Raw genomic sequence first — 19,528 nt, 5'->3', positions numbered from 1 at the left:
AAAAAAAGTGAAAAATGGGGAGAAAAAGTAAAAAAAAAGAAAAGGGTAATCTCACCTGCTCCGACCTCACCATATCTGATCATCTGGCTATCACCATGGACATTCTCACCCCTACTCCCCCAATCAAGCAGATGCATTCCATAACATTCCGTAATCTCAAATCCATCCACCCCTCCTCTCTCTCCTCCCTACTGACTGACACCATCCCTGATGCCTCCCTCTTACAGCATGGCTCCCCTACAGACCTGGTCAACATCTACAACAACACTACAACACTCTCTCCTCCTGTCTCAATCAGCTTGCCCCAATCAAAACCAAGTCTGTCTCCTTCACTCACTCCGCCCCCTGGTACACCGATTACCTACACCACCTTAAATCCAAGGGCCGCCAGCTCGAACGGCTATCCAATCAAACCGGTCTCACTGTCCATAAAGATGCCTACAGACAACATCAACAGCTCTACAAAGACGCCCTCAACTCTGCACGCTCATCCCACTACTCCGCTATCATACAGTCTGGCAGCAACAACCCCAGGACTCTGTTTTCCACCATCAACACACTTCTTAAACCCTCTGACACAATCTCCTGTTCCTTCACTGTCAGTAAATGTGTCTCCTATCTGTCACATCTCCAAACAAAAATTAACAAAATCCACACCCAACTAACAATTGTCTCCGGCAACACTATCTCCCCTCCGGATTCAACCCCCCCTCCACCGCCCAACCCCCCTTTTACATCCTTCACTGAAATCACTGCATCGGACCTATCCTCCATTCTCTCTACAATGAAAACTTTAACCTGCATCCTGGACCCTATCCCCTCCATCCTAGTCAATGCTTGTCTCCCTGCCCTTTCTCCCCTAATCACCTCCATCGTAAACTCCTCTCTGACCACTGGCCTATTTCCCCCTGCCCTCAAAATTGCTTCTGTCACCCCCTTACTAAAAAAACCCGGACTCAACCCTGAAACCCTTGATAGTTTCCGCCCCATTTCCAACCTCCCCTTCCTCTCCTAAATAATTGAGCGAGCCATTGCCTCCCAATTAAAATCCTACCTCGACAACAATAACCTTTATGATACCTTTCAATCCGGATTCCGCACCAGACACAGCACCGAAACTGCTCTTCTAAAGGTCACCAATGACATACTCCTCTCTGCCGACTCTGGTTCCCTCTCCATCCTCATCCTCCTAGACCTCATCCGCTGCTTTTGACACCATCAGTCACCCCATCCTCATCACTCATCTCCAGTCCTCTGTTTGCATCTCCGGAATCCCCGTCACCTTGCTCCAATCATACCTCTCATACAGGCACCAATTCATCTCCATCAACAACTGCAAATCCCCCACTGCCCCCATCACTCATGGTGTCCCCCAAGGCTCAGTACTTGATCCCTTGCTCTTCATCCTCTACATCCTCACTTGGTCTGATTCTCCGCCAACATGGCCTCCGTTTTCATTGTTATGCAGACGACACTCAGCTCTACCTCTCCACCAAGACTATCACTCCAGCCACTCTCTCCACCCTCACCACCTGCCTCACAGACATCAAAACATGGATGCAAAATAACTTTTTCTCAAACTGCAATAAATCAGAAATCATCATTATCGGTCCAAAATCCCTCACCAGCCACACCCAGGATTTCTCCCTAAATATTGATGGTTCCATTGTCACCCCCTCCACTCACGTCCGTAACCTTGGCATCATCCTGGACTCCACCCTTTCTTTCCTCCCCCACATGAACCAAAACGTCCTTCTACCACATTGCTCGTCTCCGCCCCTCCCTAACACTCTCCGCTGCTGAAACACTGGTTCATGCATTCATATCATCAAGACTGGATTATTGTAACAGCATCCTCTACGGCTCACCAAACACTATTCTCAATAAACTCCAATATGTCCAAAACTCTGGTGCCCGCATGGTCACCTCCACCCGTTGCTCTGATCACATTACCCCTGTCCTTCACAACCTCCACTGGCTTCCAATCAAATACAGGATACAATTTAAAATACTTCTCATCACATTTAAAGCCCTCAACAACCTTGCCCCTCCCTACCTGTCCAACCTCCTCCACCGTCACATGCCTACCCGTCTCCTTAGGTCTGCAGATGCCAACCTCCTAACACCTCCCACGACCAGGCTCCGGGTTGACAGGGCCTTTGCTGCTGCTGCCCCCTCCCTCTGGAATGCCCTCCCCAGCCATATCCGTGATGCAAACACCCTGACATCTTTTAAATCAGCCCTCAAAACCCACCTTTTCAATCTTGCTTTTGACCTCTAATTCTGTCAGTTTCATTTTATTTTGTCATGTATTATTTTTGTTCTGTTTTTTGTGTTGCCATAGTTTTGTCTCTTCTACCCATGTAAAGCGTCTTTGAGCACCTGGAAAAGCGCTATATAAAATAGATGTATTATTATTATTATTATTTACAATTTGTTCCTCACATTTTACCCGTTCACTCACACCTTCACACACCTACGGCGAAGGCAACCACGCAAGGTGCCGACCTGCTCATCGGGAGCAATTAGGGGATCTTGCTCAAAGACCCCTCGAGACGCTGCCCGGGAGGAGTGGGAATCGAACCAGGAATTAGCAGACGACTGCTACCTCCCCCGCCCCTGTGTACTTGTTGCCTATGGCAAATACAACTGTATGTCTGCACTTTATGCATTGCTCTTGATCTGCCAGTTCCCTGCTCATTTTATGTATTTTTTTTTTTTTACTGCTGTGAAGCACTTTGAGCTGCACTTCCTCTATGAAAGGTGCTATACAGATAATGTTTATTATTATTATTATTATTATTATTATTATTATTATTATTATTATTATTATTATTATTATTATTATTATTATTATTATTATTATTATTATTATTATTATTATTATTATTATTATTATTATTATTATTATTATTATTATTATTATTATTATTATTATTATTATTATTATTATTATTATTATTATTATTATTATTATTATTATTGTTATTGTTGTTGTTGTTGTTGTTGTTGTTGTTGTTGTTGTTGTTGTTGTTGTTGTTGTTGTTGTTATTATTATTATTATTATTATTATTATTATTATTATTATTATTATTATTATTATTATTATTATTATTATTATTATTATTATTATTATTATTATTATTATTATTATTATTATTATTATTATTATTATTATTATTATATGAGTCAACCGCTGCAGCAAACTTGTCTTTTTCTTCTCAAAGTTGAAGAACATCAATTCAACGTTCATCCACATTGGCATTTGAATACCCCCACCCCGCTTTTACAGTATATATATTCCAACATACTGTATAAATAGATAAGACAGTGTTTACGTCTTTGCTTTTATGCCGCAGAACAGGGAGAGAAAGCACCGCCTCCCTGATTAGATAGAAGCAGAGCCTGGAGAAGAGACGGGACTGAAGGGGTTATTTTCTCTCTCATTATCCGTCTGTCTGGGTGTTTTACCTTGACCTGCGGTGACCCTCCTTTATTAAAGAGCACACGCACACACACACACACACACACACACACACACACACACACACACACACACACACACACACACACACACACACACACACACACACACACACACACACACACACACACACACACACACACACACACACACACACACACACACACACACACACACACACACACACACACACACACACACACACACACACACACACACAGTGTAACTTACAAACCTTGGGAAGTGATTGTTATATTCAATTATTGTTTTTGGTGTCTTATAATCCCGTCGTCGGACATGACACGAATTGTGTCATTCATTCATACACACACACGCGCACATATACACACACATACACGCACACACACATACATAATGACAGGAATGGTCTGTTGTGAATTATTACCACACTATAGTATTCTGTAGAACATAGAGCCTATCTTCAGTGTTTGAAAGCAATATCACGACATGCATGCACCACTCCATGGAAATGTCCACTGTGATGGGGCAGAGAAGGGATGAGATGGGTGCTACAGACCCTGGAGTTTGGGCTGAGAGAACGGATGAGATGGGTGCTACAGACCCCTGGAGTTTGGGCTGAGAGAACGGATGAGATGGGTGCTACAGACCCCTGGAGTTTGGGCTGAGAGAACGGATGAGATGGGTGCTACAGACCCTGGAGTTTGGGCTGAGAGAACGGATGAGATGGGTGCTACAGACCCTGGAGTTTGGGCTGAGAGAAGGGATGAGATGGGTGCTACAGACCCTGGAGTTTGGGCTGAGAGAACGGATGAGATGTTGATATATTAAAATATAGGACCTTTTTTTTACCAGTTTAAATACTGCAGAATTATTCACCAAATCATGTAGATGTTTGATATATGGAAGCCTATATTATCATCAAACACTGAAAGAAAAATGTATGTAAAGATTTATCGATTGTGACATTAACCTCATCTCTCTCTCTCTCTCTCTCTCTCTCTCTCTCTCTCTCTATCTCTCTCTCTCTCTCTCTCTCTCTCTCCAGCTTGTAAATGTAACAGCCATGCCAACGTGTGTCACTTCAACACGGGGAAGTGTTACTGTACCACGAAGGGCGTGAAGGGAGACCAGTGTCAGCTGTGAGTATACAGTCTCAGTACCACCTCCTCCAACATGGAGACCACTGTCAAGATTCAGGAGATGTATTAGTCACACACATACACAAGACATATAGTGCAATGAAGGTGGCCATGCCCGCCTCGATTGTGCAAAAATACAAATAATAATATAGAATATAAAATAGACATGACAAAAAGTAATACGAATAAAATACGATGCTAAGCTTAAGAGTAAATGTAATGAGTACTATATGCAATGATATACAAATATACAGTTTTTAAAGTTACCTTTTTTGTAGTGTGTTTGTGCGTGGGGTGTGTGAGAGAGTGCAAGTGAGGATGTGTGTGTGTGTGTGTGTGTGTGTGTGTGTGTGTGTGTGTGTGTGTGTGTGTGTGTGTGTGTGTGTGTGTGTGTGTGTGTGTGTGTGTGTGTGTGTGTGTGTGTGTGTGTGTGTGTGTGTGTGCGTGCGTGCGTGCGTGCGTGCGTGTTTGTGTGTGTGTTCTTGCTGCATGTATGTGGAGGCGCTTGCCTGACCGCAGCAGCTTGAACAGGCTATTGTTGGGGCGATGAGGGTCCTTCATTATCCTGCAGGCAGGCACGTTGGAATTTTAAATCGGTAGGGGGTGCGGCCTTTGAGCCGCCGCGGGGGGGTCGCCAGATGATAATTTTTTTTTTAATGTACATTTTTTATATTTTTTTTTTGCAGTCAGGCCACTGAACTTAGTCAAGTCAAGTCAAGTCAAGAGTTTTAATTGTCACGGCATACAGGTATACAATGAAATGCGGGTGGTCTTGCCCGCAACGATGTGCAATACAGTGGTACAACATATAATAGAATCAAAAATGAAAAAACAACATTGTGCAGTAAACAGGTAACAGGTAACATGGAGTGACATCTCGGTATCTGTACATAGTTATTTACAGAGCATATGGGACATGCTAGTTAGCTTTGGTAGTGCAATACACTGTTCCTGTTATTCTAATTTAAAGTGACCTTTCCTTTGGCCATAAGTGTGCGTGTGTGCGACATGAGTGTGTGCCCGCTCATGTTAAAGTGTTAAGTGGCTGCTTGTGTGTGAGCGTGCACAGCGTGCGTGTCGTGTGTGTGTTCATGTGTGCTTGTGTGTGGATAGTTCAATGTTCTGAGCACTCAATGTTCATTGTTCATGGCTCTGATGGCCTGGGGGAAGAAGCTGAGCCTAAGCCGCTCTGTCCTAGTAGCTGGGGTTCGCAGGCGTCTGCCTGACCTCAGCAGCTGAAACAGGCTGTACTTAGAAGCAGGCCAGGCCAGTGTTTCTAGTTGCACCAGCGCAATAGTTAGATAACCTAGGTGGGGAACAACCAGGAGATCACTGCAACTCACACAAGTTGGAGAACTATCTCTCTCTCTCTCTCTCTCTCTTGCTCTCACACACACACAAAGGGAGCTGCATGTGATTGGTGGAGGCGGGACCCGTACAAAAAACTGCTAATCATTGACACATGCTAGCATGTAATAATCCCCCCCAGAAAAATCTACTTTGCATTTGATATATTGCAAATATATGCCATCACACACACTGGCATTTAAAGGGTTAGAATTATAAAATGAATATGTGGTGTTATGATCAGGGCTGAAGTTGAATAAAATATTGTATTCATCAATTACAAAAAAACTGAAAATCCATAAAAGATCTGTGTTGTTGCTAATCATACATATGCTAGCCTGTTTTTTAACAATAATTTGTGATGCCATCACAAACACTGGCATTTAAAGGGTACAAATAAAAAAATGCCTGCACCAGAATGCAGGAAATTAAGTCTTTGTAACAAAAAAATCCTGGTGGGGGACCCCCTGCTTAAAAAGTGGCCTGACTGGGGCTATATTTTGCACTATATTTCCTGGCCTGAATGATTTCCCCAGTCCGGCCCTGGTTAAAAGCCTCCAATGCTTATTAGTGTGTGTGCGTTTGAACGTTTGCATGTTTCAACCATACATTTCCATTTATAATAAAAATGAATATAATTTTTTATAAAACTTTTTTTTTACCTCCTATAATAGTGGGGGTCGCGGCTCTCTGACACAGTTTTTTTTTGGGTTGCGGCCTGAAAAGTTTGGGAACCCCTGGTCTAGCCTGTACCCCCCAGACATGTTGCTGGCCCCGTCAAAACAGTATCCTTGTGAGGTTTTTGTCCTTTGCTCACTTACTCGCTCTGTTCCTTTAAGCCTACTCGCTCTGTTTCCATTTGTTTTCTGTTAATCATTTCATTCCCCTATTCACACGCTTCTTCCCAGAGACGTCGTTGATTGGTTCTCCCCCGTCCACACGCTTATCAATCACATCCCTCAGCTGTCACTGCTTGTCAATTAAGCATTCCCGTATTATTTATACCCCGTTTCCCCATTCAAGTTTTGTTGGATCGTTTTGATATTTCAGTTGCATTCGCCGTTCCTGCTGCCTGCTGTTGTTTCCCTGTGCTTTGCCTCCAGGATATTCAAGAAGCATTCCTCTTGGACACCCCTCCCCCCGAGGCGACGCGCTCGCTCCATTCTGTTCCAACGCTCTTTACGCACAACGCCTGGGTGAGTTTTTTATGACTGTCTTTGATCCAATTCCGTTTTTCGTGTGTTTATATAACACTGAAGATTTCCAGCTTTTTATCAGACAGTCACTCACCCAGCGTTTAGCCTTTTTTGGATTGTTTCATTGGGATAATATTTTGGCCTAACATCTCCCACTGTGTGTTTACACACCGAAGATATTATCACATTGGATTTGTATTTTGGGACTTCGCTCACAGTGTTTATTTTGCACCGAAGATATCTATCACCTGGGATTGTGTTTGGAACGTTACTCACAGTGTGTATTTACACCGAAGATTCAGTCACTTGAATAACTCTGTTTTCGGGTACAAGTCACCTCTCCTGTTCACCTGCTCTGTTCCACCTGCACACTGAGTTAACTCGCTCCCTCTCTCTCTCTCGGTCCCGCAACCACCTCGGAGATTCTGCCGAGAGAGGTCTGCAGAGCGGCTCTGACGTTAGCGTCTGCTTCCCCTGACTACCATCCCGGGAGAAGCTGCAGAGCAGCAACATTCATCCTTGCTTGTATTCCAGTCTTTGTTTGAACTCTTCCCAGTTTGTGCTGTTTATTTAGTCTTAATAAACAAGCCCTTGTTTTTTGGCAACTCTGAATCCTACTCTCTTGTGTCGTTGCGTTTGGGGTCGGTGTCAAACCATAACATTACGATCCAACCAAAATGACGACCCCAGCCGACACAGAGAGGGTCAGAACCGCACTTGCTATTCAAGTCGAGTTGACCAAGGATCACAGCCACCAACTAGAGAGGGCTGCGGCTGCGGTGCAGGATCTCATGGAACAGGTCCTGCCTATTCAAGGGTCACTGGCCGCTCTGGCGGGACAACAATCTGGTATTCTCGTTCAGCTTCACTCGCTGAGCGACACCGTTAATGCTTTACTTCCCTCACATCCTTCAGGAGCAGTCCGGGACCAGCTCGCTACCCGGGAGGTGCCCGACTCCCTCGAGGACCTGTTTAGCCTCGTCATCCGCATCGACGGACGCCTCCAGGAGAGAAGGCGCGAGAGGACCCGACTGTTACCTCCTGAGGTACCCCGGATTCCCCGGACGCATGACGTCACTCCTGGACGCCCTGTCCTCAACACAACTGGTGGTAGCGGGTCCTCCCGTTCGGTTCGCGAGGAGGAACCCATGCAGCTGGGACGCTCTCATCTGAGCCAGGCGGAGCGTGAGGCAAGGCTCAAGTCCGGTCTCTGCCTCTACTGCGGAAGGGAGGGACACCGAATCGCCGACTGCCCCACCCGGCCAAAAGATCAGGCTCGCAGAGACCCCGGGAGATCTTGGTGAGCCGTTTTTCCCATTCCCAGAGCCGCGCACCACCTGACCATCTGATGAGCGTCACCCTGGCCTGGGGGGACCAACGAGCCACGGTGGAGGCCCTCATCGACTCTGGGGCAGACGAGAATTTCCTCGACTTCGAGTTTGCTACCAGAGCCAACATTCCACTTGAGGACCTTGTGAGGCCCTTGAAGATCTTTTCGTTGGACCAACACCGCCTGGCCGACATCTCTCAACGCACCGGCCCAGTCGTGCTGACCATCGCTGGGAACCACGTCGAGAGAATCCAGTTCCTCATCACCCAATCCCCCCTTGTCCCGGTGGTCCTGGGTAGGCCCTGGCTCGCGCTGCACGAGCCCCACATCGCCTGGTCCTCCGGTACCATCAAGGGCTGGAGCTCCTCCTGTCACGCCCTGTGTCTGCAGGCGGCGTCCTGTCCCCCGCCCCGGAGGCCCGCTGGTGAGTCGCCTCCGGACCTCTCGTCCATACCTCCCGAGTACCACGACCTCTTGGAGGTTTTCAGTAAATCCAGGGCTCAGGCCCTTCCACCTCACCGCCCCTATGACTGCGCCATCGACCTCCGCCAAGGGGCTCCCCTTCCCGGCAGCCGCCTCTACAGTCTGACCGTTCCGGAGAAGAAGGCGATGGATCTCTACATCTCTGAGTCATTGGAAGCAGGACTCATTCGGCCTTCCTCCTCCCCGGTGGCGGCCGGTTTCTTCTTTGTTGGTAAGAAGGATGGGGACCTGCGACCCTGCATCGACTATCGCCAGCTCAACGAGATCACCATCAAGAACAAGTACCCTCTACCTCTCATGAACTCCACCTTCGAGCCACTGACCCAGGCCTCCGTCTTCACCAAGCTGGACCTCCGGAGTGCCTACCATCTTGTCCGTATCCGTGAGGGCGATGAATGGAAGACCACCTTCAAGACCCCCAGGGGCCACTACGAGTACCTAGTGATGCCGTTCGGCCTCACCAACGCCCCGGCGGTATTCCAGGCACTCATGAACGACGTCCTTCGTGACATGCTGGAGGTGTTCGTGGTGGTGTACCTGGACGACATCCTCATCTTCTCCAGGACCCTCGAGGAACACATCCAGCATGTCCGCTGTGTGCTGGAGCGCCTCCTCCACAATCGGCTCTTCGTCAAGGCGGAGAAGTGCCGTTTCCACTCCGACTCCGTCGACTACCTGGGCTTCATCGTTGAGAAGGGCTTGACCCGAGCGGATCCTCGCAAGATCCAAGCTGTGGAGGATTGGCCTGAACCCACCACTCGGAAGGAGTTACAGAGTTTCCTCGGGTTCGCCAACTTCTACCGAAGGTTCATCCGGAACTACAGTCAAGTGGCGGAGCCACTTACCAAGCTGACCTCCCCCGCTCTGCCGTTCGACTGGTCCCCAGCGGCATGTGCTGCGTTCCGCTCCCTCAAGAAGAGGTTCACTTCCGCCCCTATCCTGCTCCACCCTGACCCCAAGAGACAGTTCATTGTGGAGGTGGACGCCTCGGATACTGGACTGGGCGCTGTCCTATCCCAACGTTCTCTTTCGGACCAGAAGGTACATCCTTGCGCCTTCTACTCGCGTCGTTTCCTCCCTGCCGAGAGGAACTACGACACCGGCAGCGGGAGCTGCTGGCGGTCGTGGCTGCGTTGGAGGAGTGGCGTCATTGGCTAGAGGGAGCCGAGGAGCCCTTTACCATCTGGACGGACCACAAGAACCTGACGTTCATCCGCGCTTCCAGGCGCCTCAACGGTCGGCAGGCGAGATGGGCCAGTTTCCTCAGTCGGTTCGACTTCTCGCTGACCTTCCGCCCCGGTTCCCGCAACACGAAGGCCGACTCCCTGTCCCGGTTACACTCCAAGGGGGCTCCACCCTCTGAGGACCCTACTCCCATCCTCCCGGAGGCCCGAGTGGTTGGAGCCATCACCTTGGGCATCGAGGGTGTGGTTAGACGTGCCCTACGCTTCCAGCGTGCTCCAAGCAACGTTCCTATTCATCGTCTCTTCGTCCCAGACTCTGTCCGGTCCCGGGTACTGCTTTGGGGCCATACCAGCCGGTTCGCCTGCCACCCTGGCGTCCATCGCACGTTCTCCTTCCTGGCTCGTCGTTTCTGGTGGCCCACCATGCGGAACGACGTCAAGGAGTTCGTATTGGCCTGCGCGGTCTGTGCCCGCAGCAAGGCCTCACACCAGGCACCCTCCGGGCTCTTACAGCCACTTCCAAGCCGTCCCTGGTCACATGTGGCGCTAGACTTCGTCACAGGTCTTCCCTCCTCCCAGGGGAACACTTGCCTTCTGACCGTGGTGGATCGATTCAGCAAGGGGGTTCACCTCGTGGCCCTTTCCATGCTTCCCTCGGCGGCCGAGACGGCGGACCTCCTGACTCACCACGTGTTCCGCCTTCATGGGTTTCCCCAGGACATCGTCTCTGACCGGGGGCCCCAGTTCACCTCCCAGGTATGGCGGGCCTTTTGCAAGGGATTGGGGGCGACGGTCAGTCTTTCCTCTGGTTATCATCCCCAGACTAACGGACAGACGGAGAGCGTGGAGTCTGCTCTTCGGTGTATGGCAGCCGAGAGACCGGCATCCTGGAGCCGTTTCCTTCCCTGGGTTGAATACTCCATCAATTCAATGGTCAGTTCCGCCACCGGCCTCTCACCATTTGAGGTTTCCCTGGGCTACCAACCCCCTCTTTTCCCCGCACAGGAGGCGGAAGTGGCAGTTCCCTCCGTGCAGGACCACCTCGACCGCTGCCGACGAGTTTGGGAGATCACCAGGACCGCGCTGCTCCGGACATCTGAGCGCGCCTGTCGTGGTGCCGACCGGCGCCGGGTTCCTGCGCCGACTTACCTCCCTGGGCAGAGGGTGTGGCTCTCCGCAAGGGACCTCCCGCTTCGGTCCTCGGCCAAGAAGCTCAACCCCCGTTTCGTCGGACCTTTCGAGGTCCTGAAGGTACTCAGTCCGGCGGCCCTACGCCTGAAACTTCCTGCGTCCATGCACATTCACCCCGTGTTCCATGTCTCCCGGGTTAAGCCCGTCTCCCTCAGTCCCCTTATGCCTCCAGCTCCTGATCCTCCGCCTCCCGTGTTGGTGGATGGTCACCCCCAGTGGCAGGTCCGCCGGTTGATGGGCGTTCGTCGGCGGGGCCGGGGGTTCCAATACCTGGTGGACTGGGAGGGTTACGGCCCTGAGGAGCGTAGCTGGGTCTCCCGGCAGCTCATCGTGGATCCCGGCTTGATCACTGACTTCCATCGTGCCCATCCTGACGAGCCGGGTCGGCCTGGTCGCCGGGTGGCTCCCGTGGAGGGGGGGGTACTGTGAGGTTTTTGTCCTTTGCTCACTTACTCGCTCTGTTCCTTTAAGCCTACTCGCTCTGTTTCCATTTGTTTTCTGTTAATCATTTCATTCCCCTATTCACACGCTTCTTCCCAGAGACGTCGTTGATTGGTTCTCCCCCGTCCACACGCTTATCAATCACATCCCTCAGCTGTCACTGCTTGTCAATTAAGCATTCCCGTATTATTTATACCCCGTTTCCCCATTCAAGTTTTGTTGGATCGTTTTGATATTTCAGTTGCATTCGCCGTTCCTGCTGCCTGCTGTTGTTTCCCTGTGCTTTGCCTCCAGGATATTCAAGAAGCATTCCTCTTGGACACCCTTTCCCCGAGGCGACGCGCTCGCTCCATTCTGTTCCAACGCTCTTTACGCACAACGCCTGGGTGAGTTTTTTATGACTGTCTTTGATTCAATTCCGTTTTTCGTGTGTTTATATAACACTGAAGATTTCCAGCTTTTTATCAGACAGTCACTCACCCAGCGTTTAGCCTTTTTTGGATTGTTTCATTGGGATAATATTTTGGCCTAACATCTCCCACTGTGTGTTTACACACCGAAGATATTATCACATTGGATTTGTATTTTGGGACTTCGCTCACAGTGTTTATTTTGCACCGAAGATATCTATCACCTGGGATTGTGTTTGGAACGTTACTCACAGTGTGTATTTACACCGAAGATTCAGTCACTTGAATAACTCTGTTTTCGGGTACAAGTCACCTCTCCTGTTCACCTGCTCTGTTCCACCTGCACACTGAGTTAACTCGCTCCCTCTCTCTCTCTCGGTCCCGCAACCTCCTCGGAGATTCTGCCGAGAGAGGTCTGCAGAGCGGCTCTGACGTTAGCGTCTGCTTCCCCTGACTACCATCCCGGGAGAAGCTGCAGAGCAGCAACATTCATCCTTGCTTGTATTCCAGTCTTTGTTTGAACTCTTCCCAGTTTGTGCTGTTTATTTAGTCTTAATAAACAAGCCCTTGTTTTTTGGCAACTCTGAATCCTACTCTCTTGTGTCGTTGCGTTTGGGGTCGGTGTCAAACCATAACAATCCTATCAGCCTCTCCATGGGCAGGTTGAGGCGTAAAAGTCTTTTATACACAAAAACAGCGTCTCGGCTGTTATGTCTGGGGCATTGTAAAAACCCCAAAAGAAGTTCTGAGCTTCCAAGTTGTCATCGGCGAACTGTATATTACACGAGAATTGTTCTTTTCCAGTGAGTGACATCAGTGGTTCCGTCAGCGCTCAAGCCAAAGAATGGGCTTTTGGATGCTTTGCCTCTAATTTGCCGCTGAATATCATGGGCAAACAGCTGTAAGATTTCGTTTTGGATGTTGTTGGACATCCAGTTGTCTCTCTTTTGGAGCCAATTCTTCAACTCGGAATCAGACTCGGTGCGCACTCTTTCCATCATGAGCTGCCATAACACCCCATCCCTACTTGCATCACCCCTCAGTGGAAGCCCCTGGCGCCCGAGGGGGGGGTATAGGGGAACAGACTCAGTTAACTCTTCAATACCTGATGCTGAGGCTGAACCTGTCGTCTCTGTCTCTCTCTGACGTGTATCAGATTTAGTGGGACTGTCACTGGGACCGGCGGGACGTTTCGAAAATAAATCTGATATTTTTCTTTTCTGCGAGTGAGACATTCTGTGCTAGCAAAGTCTGACTACTAGCTAAAATCGACTGACTGCGCAAGCACTGTATCACAGTAGCTCAGTGGTTCGTGGCGCGTGGGAAGGGGCGGGAGACGGGAGGTGAATACAATTAGTTGTTTCACCTGTCATTCAATCAGTCTGTGTCAGTCTGTCATCACTCAAAAATCTACTCTGCTGCAATCTTGTCGGTTTTACACGTACGTACGTGTACGTACAGTAGTGTAATGAATTAATGAAAACTTTATTTAACAGATTGGAGAATGGCTACAATACAGTATGGCTCAATACACACAATATTAAAATGGTGAAGTGCTTTGAGCAGGATAAACTTATAATATACAGTGTTACAGTTATACAGTTACAGTATATAATATGCAAATATATAAATACTGTCATAAAAAAACATAAAAAAAAAGAATATGTATTTTTTTTTCAATAACTGAGGGGGGGTGCTGCAGCACCCCCTGCACCCCCCCTTCCAACGTGCCTGCCTGCAGGCTCTGGATCTGCACCTCCTAGTGTACAAGTCCTACAGGGGTGGTAGTGCAATACTCGTAGTGCGCTCTGCCTTCGCATCGTTGTTAGAGATCAGCCCCACCACCACGTGTCGTCCACAAAATTCACTATGGAGTCGGAGCTGAACCTGGCCACGCAGTCATGTGTGTAGAGTGAGTACAGCAGGGCGCTGAGGACAGAAAGTCCAGGATCCAGACGCTCAGGGTGGAGTTCAGACCCAGATCGATCAGTTTGTCAGCCAGTCTGGTGGGGACTATGGTGTTGAAAGCTGAACTATAGTCAATGGACAGCAATCTCAAATAGCCCCCCTTCTGACTGTCAAGGTGAGAGAGGGTGCTGTGCAGCACCTGGGAGACGTCGGTGGACCTGTTTGTCCTGTATGCAAAGTGCAAAGGGTCCATGGTACTAGGGAGGGAGGCACAGATGGAATCCTTGACCAGCCTCTGAAAACATTTCATGTCCACAGAGGTGAGTGCCACCGGTCTGTAGTCGTTTAGGCCTGCTGGGGAGGTGTTTTTTGGTACAGGGATTATAGTGGACACCTTGAAACAGGCAGGGAGCACAGACTTGGCCGGGGATAGGTTAAATATAGTGGTGAACATTGGGGCTAGCTGATTAGCTTATTAAGTAAGTCTTTTCAAAAGACTACACTCACTTTTAGCTGCGCCACTTCCTCCCGTCAATATGCGCCGGTTTCCGACTCAATGCCCTCAGATTTCTATAATCTTATATTTCACTAATAACAGTTAAAATCATTGGTAAACAAAAGTAATGCTGAAAATATACACTTTGACTGCTGTTTTGACAGGGTTTGATCTTTACTATTGGATACATAAAAAAAAAAGAAAAACGCAACTACTTAAGCCTGCGTTTCTTTATCATAAATCGATCAATAGAGACCGGATTATATCCCCAATTATCATATCATGGGGTATCATTGGAAAGCCACACTCATTGGCTACAATCCTGTGCAAATATTTTCGAGATCGCCAAATGATTGACGGAGCTAGAGTCCCGGGAGTCGGGGGTGGTAATGTGTACTTTTGCATACTTTGGGGCACGCCTCACATATCGGCATGTAACTCGAGAACCGCTGAACAGATTTTGTCACCTGAAAGGGCAATCGACAGGCAACAAATAGGGCTTTAATTCTATCTATATGTTGTATTAAAATAAATGCACACCGAGCCACTAGAGGTCGGCAAAGTGCCATCGCAAATCATCCACATGTGGGCCCTTGGATGTTAAGAGGTTAATGTTTTTAAAATTTTATTTTTTGTAGCCAAGAGTAAAGACCATAACCCTATCAAAAACAGTAGTCAAAGTGTATATTTTCATTTTTACCGATGTTTTATACGATTTATCGGAAATACGAATTTATCTGAAAATTTTTAATTATCGTAAAACCGCAAGGAAATGACTCAATCCAGATTCAACCCTGCCATTGGAAAGAGGAGCATTTTCCCTATCCATAGATGTATGATTTGGCCATAATAAGGTCAAGGTCAAGTTCAATGTCAAATATGAATTTATAATTAAAATCGATTATCATGTATTACTGTATCTACAAATCCTTCTGTTTAATCATATTCCCTTTATTCATTTGCTTAGATTTTTTTACACTTGATCTCAATAAGGTGGTGAATGAGCTCAGTGAGCGACCTCGGTTACGGCACAATTGTAACATGGCTGGACCGGCTACCCTCCCCACTCCTCCAGACCATAGCACCGGACATCCTCCCATTCCTAACTGCAACCATCAACTCCTCACTCAACTCGGGGGTGGTCCCCACCTCCCTAAAACAAGCCAGAGTCACGCCCCTCATAAAAAAACCAACCCTGAACCCCACCGTCATAGCCAACTATCGTCCTGTCTCTCTTCTCTCCTTTCTTTCTAAAACACTTGAACGTGCTGTATCCAACCAACGTACTGCTTATCTCTTACAGAATGACCTCCTAGACCCCAATCAGTCTGGCTTCCGGACTGGCCACTCCACAGAAACGGCCCTCATTGCGGTCACAGAGGCACTTCACTTAGCAAAAGCGAAAGGCCTCTCCTCTGTCCTGATTCTCCTAGATCTATCTGCAGCCTTCGACACAGTCAACCATCAGATCCTCCTCGCGGCCCTCGCAGGAATGGGAGTGGCTGGATCTGCGCTGACATGGCTGACATCATACCTCAACGACCGCTCCTACCAAGTGTCATGGAGAGGGACTCTGTCGGCCACCCGCCCCCTCCGGACGGGTGTCCCCCAGGGCTCGGTCCTAGGACCCCTTCTCTTCTCCCTCTACACTAAATCACTGGGTAACATTATCACGTCTCATGGCTTCTCATATCATTGTTATGCCGATGATACTCAACTCTTCCTCTCCTTCCCTCCCTCAGATATCCACGTCTCTGAGCGGATCTCGGCCTGTCTGTCCGACATCTCCGCCTGGATGACGACCAACCACCTCAAACTGAACCTAAGCAAAACAGAATTGCTCCACCTGCCGGCCAAATCCTCCCCCCTGACCGACCTCTCCATCACAGTCGAGAATGCAGCTGTGACCGCGTCCCCGACCGCCAAGAACCTTGGTGTTGTCCTCGACGACCAGTTGAACTTCTCTGCTCACATCGCAGCGACAACCAGAACCTGCAGATTCCTCCTGAGCAACGTCAGAAGGATACGCCCCTTCCTGACAAAAGAAGCCACCCAACTCCTCATCCAATCAACAGTCATCTCCCGCCTCGACTACTGCAACGCACTGCTAGCTGGCCTCCCGGCCACTGCCACCAAGCCTCTTCAACTCATTCAAAACGCAGCGGCCCGCCTGATATCAAACCTACCGAAGTCGGCCCATGTCACCCCACTTCTTAGGGACCTGCACTGGCTCCCCATTGCTGCACGTATCCGCTTCAAGGCCCTCGACCTAGCATACCGTGCAGCAAAGGGAACCGCTCCCGCCTACCTCCGGTCAATGGTCTCTAACTACACACCCTCAAGACCCCTACGCTCTGCATCTTCTGGCCGCCTCAGACCTACTCCTATCCAAGCTCCCGGAGGGTCATCAAAGAGAAGCCGCCTATTCTCAGTCCTTGCCCCACAATGGTGGAATGAACTACCCATCCCAGTTAGGACAGCCGAATCCCGTCCAATCTTTCGCCGTCGACTAAAGACTCACTTCTTCAACCATTATCTGAAATGATTAAAAAAAAAAAAAAAAAAAAAAAAAAATCTAACCCTGACTAACCTTACTGTCATGCACTTGTCCTAATAAACTAACCTACACTGTAACACGCAACACTTGATGAACATTGTTACTCAGCTGATAGAGTTGTACCCTTCTTGCTGTCTTGTCGTACAGAACTTGTAAGTCGCTTTGGATAAAAGCGTCAGCTAAATGACTAAATGTAAATGTAAATGTAAACATGGTGTTATTCACCGGCACAGATGCAAAAATAAATCATAATTTATATTCTCCTTTCCTTCATTACAATTTACTCAAGCCTAGTAACAGACACAATATTTCTGACACTGGAAATACATACCCCCAGGTCCCTAGATGTTCCTAGATACCAAGAACATGCTAATTGACCTTGCAGAAGTGGAGCAATCTTCCATTTACTTAGGCATGTACCTTTAGGTGAAATAGGGCTACAGCTTAACAGGTTAACCCTCCAGTCACCCTTTAAAAAGCCCACTACCTGTCTCCCTAGTGACCGAAACTGCGATCTCATTAAAAACAGATATTTTTTATGTATTGTTCCAATTTTTTTCATGAATATCATTATTAACTTCAGTCCTCACCATACATATAGAATATTTATTCATTTTCAGGATTTTAAGCATTTCTTTTTTTTATCCACTTTTTCTCCTCTTTTTCTATTTTTCTCCCATCCCAATTTAGCCGTGCCAATTCTCCCCTCCCCTGTCTTGAACGTTGCTCGCATATGCCCCCCACTGGCCGGTTGTAGGGAGGATAGAAGCCTTGCATCACGTGTCCCCTCCGGTACATGAGGAGGCAGCCTGTCACATCCTTTCACCTGCCAGCGCGGACTCTCATTGGCGAGGTGTAACGTGTGGGAGGCTCACACCACCCCCGCCATTTTCCTGTCTCTGCTGTGCAGGCGTCCCCCAACCGACCTGTAGGAGTCGCTGTCCACAACATCCAGATTACCACCCATCGACTTCCACCCGCTAACTCTGCCAATTGAGTTAGTATGACGGCTGGCACAAGCCGGAGGCAACGCAGACAGCCGGAGTCGAACCCGGTGTCTCTTGCGTTGGTGACGAGTGCAATGTCCGCTGTGCCACCCCGACGCCCTGGATTTTAACCATTTCTTAAATTAGAGACAGACACACACACACACACACACACACACACACACACACACACACACACACACACACACACACACACACACACACACACACAAACCTACACACACAATGGTGATTTTGTGACGTCATCATTGGCATCAACAGAACCACAGACTCCATGGGAGTGAAGCTCTTTCCACAGACGATGACCAATGGACACAAGTTCATGTGATAAAACATCCACACAATTGTCAACAAACTTTGTTTGCACATATGACCAGTTTTTCATATTCATCCCACTCAATAGAGGACATTGACTAAACAGTACTTCCTTTCTGTCCTCGTAGTCAGGACAGTAAAACAAACAGTAAACTTTCATCTGCCCAAGTTCTTTCATCTGCCCAAGTTCACAAACGCATTGGGCAGTTGACTGTATGTGGAGCCACGTCAGAGACCAGCACGGTTCAATAAGAATGAGTTCTTAGTCAAGTTGTCTGGTTCAAGAACAATGTGTTCTTAGTCAACTGGTCTGGTTTAAAAAGTGTAATGGATGTTGATACACTCACATTTCCATTGTAAGTTAACAAGTAGCCAGAGTCTCCTTATTCTCCTTATTCTTCTTCTTCTTCTTCTCCTTCTTCTTCTTCTTCTTCTTCTTCTTCTTCTTCTTCTTCTTCTTCTTCTTCTTCTTCTTCTTCTTCTTCTTCTTCTTCTTCTTCTTCTTCTTCTTCTTCTTCTTCTTCTTCTTCTTCTTCTTCTTCTTCTTCTTCTTCTTCTTCTTCTTCTTCTTCTTCTTCTTCTTCTATGCTCCAGCCAGTCAGCCACAACATAACTAATGTAAAGTAATAACGGGTACAAAACACCCTGAAACATATTCCACTTTCCAGAATGTTTAAGTGCTTTCTGCACCGGCCTCGTTCACTTGACATGTTGTGGGGGAGGAGCCGCACATCCCAACATGAAGCACAGCAGGGAAGCAGAGGAGGAGACAGGGCTGAGAGTTCTGAAGTTACCCTTTTAATTAAAACGGCCTCAGCTCAGGAGCCACAGGAAACATGTCGTCTCTTGGCAGCCATTAGGAACTCATTGGCTATCCTGTCCTGTGGGGGGAGGGGCCAAGCAGCAGAGCTGTCCTGTGGGCGTGAACACTTAAGGTAACCTACTTGTGTTCAGCGTTTCTCTGATTGGCCACGACGCCCACGTGACCGCGCTAGCCCGCCCCCTTATCGCCGCCTGCCGCTCTTGTGTGTTGCAGCGCGGCACGAGCGGCAGAGGTC

General features: G+C 48.3%; 1 protein-coding gene across 1 annotated transcript in view; it reads left to right on the top strand.

Moving 5' to 3' along the window:
• LOC311234561 (attractin-like protein 1) overlaps nucleotides 1-19,528 on the top strand; it is a gene marked incomplete at both ends in the record, with an annotated part of 812,919 nt that overhangs the window by 444,042 nt on the left and 349,349 nt on the right. Inside the window, 1 exon segment of the mRNA XM_084321810.1 lies at nucleotides 4,512-4,605. Coding sequence (XP_084177936.1) covers nucleotides 4,512-4,605 — 94 coding nt within the window.

The sequence above is a fragment of the Notolepis coatsorum genome (assembly GCF_963971535.1).
Source record: "Notolepis coatsorum genome assembly, chromosome: 9".
NCBI classification, from domain to species: Eukaryota; Metazoa; Chordata; class Actinopteri; order Aulopiformes; family Paralepididae; genus Notolepis; species Notolepis coatsorum.
Note: the sequence above shows the minus strand (reverse complement) of the source record. Positions and strands in the feature narration are given on the sequence as shown.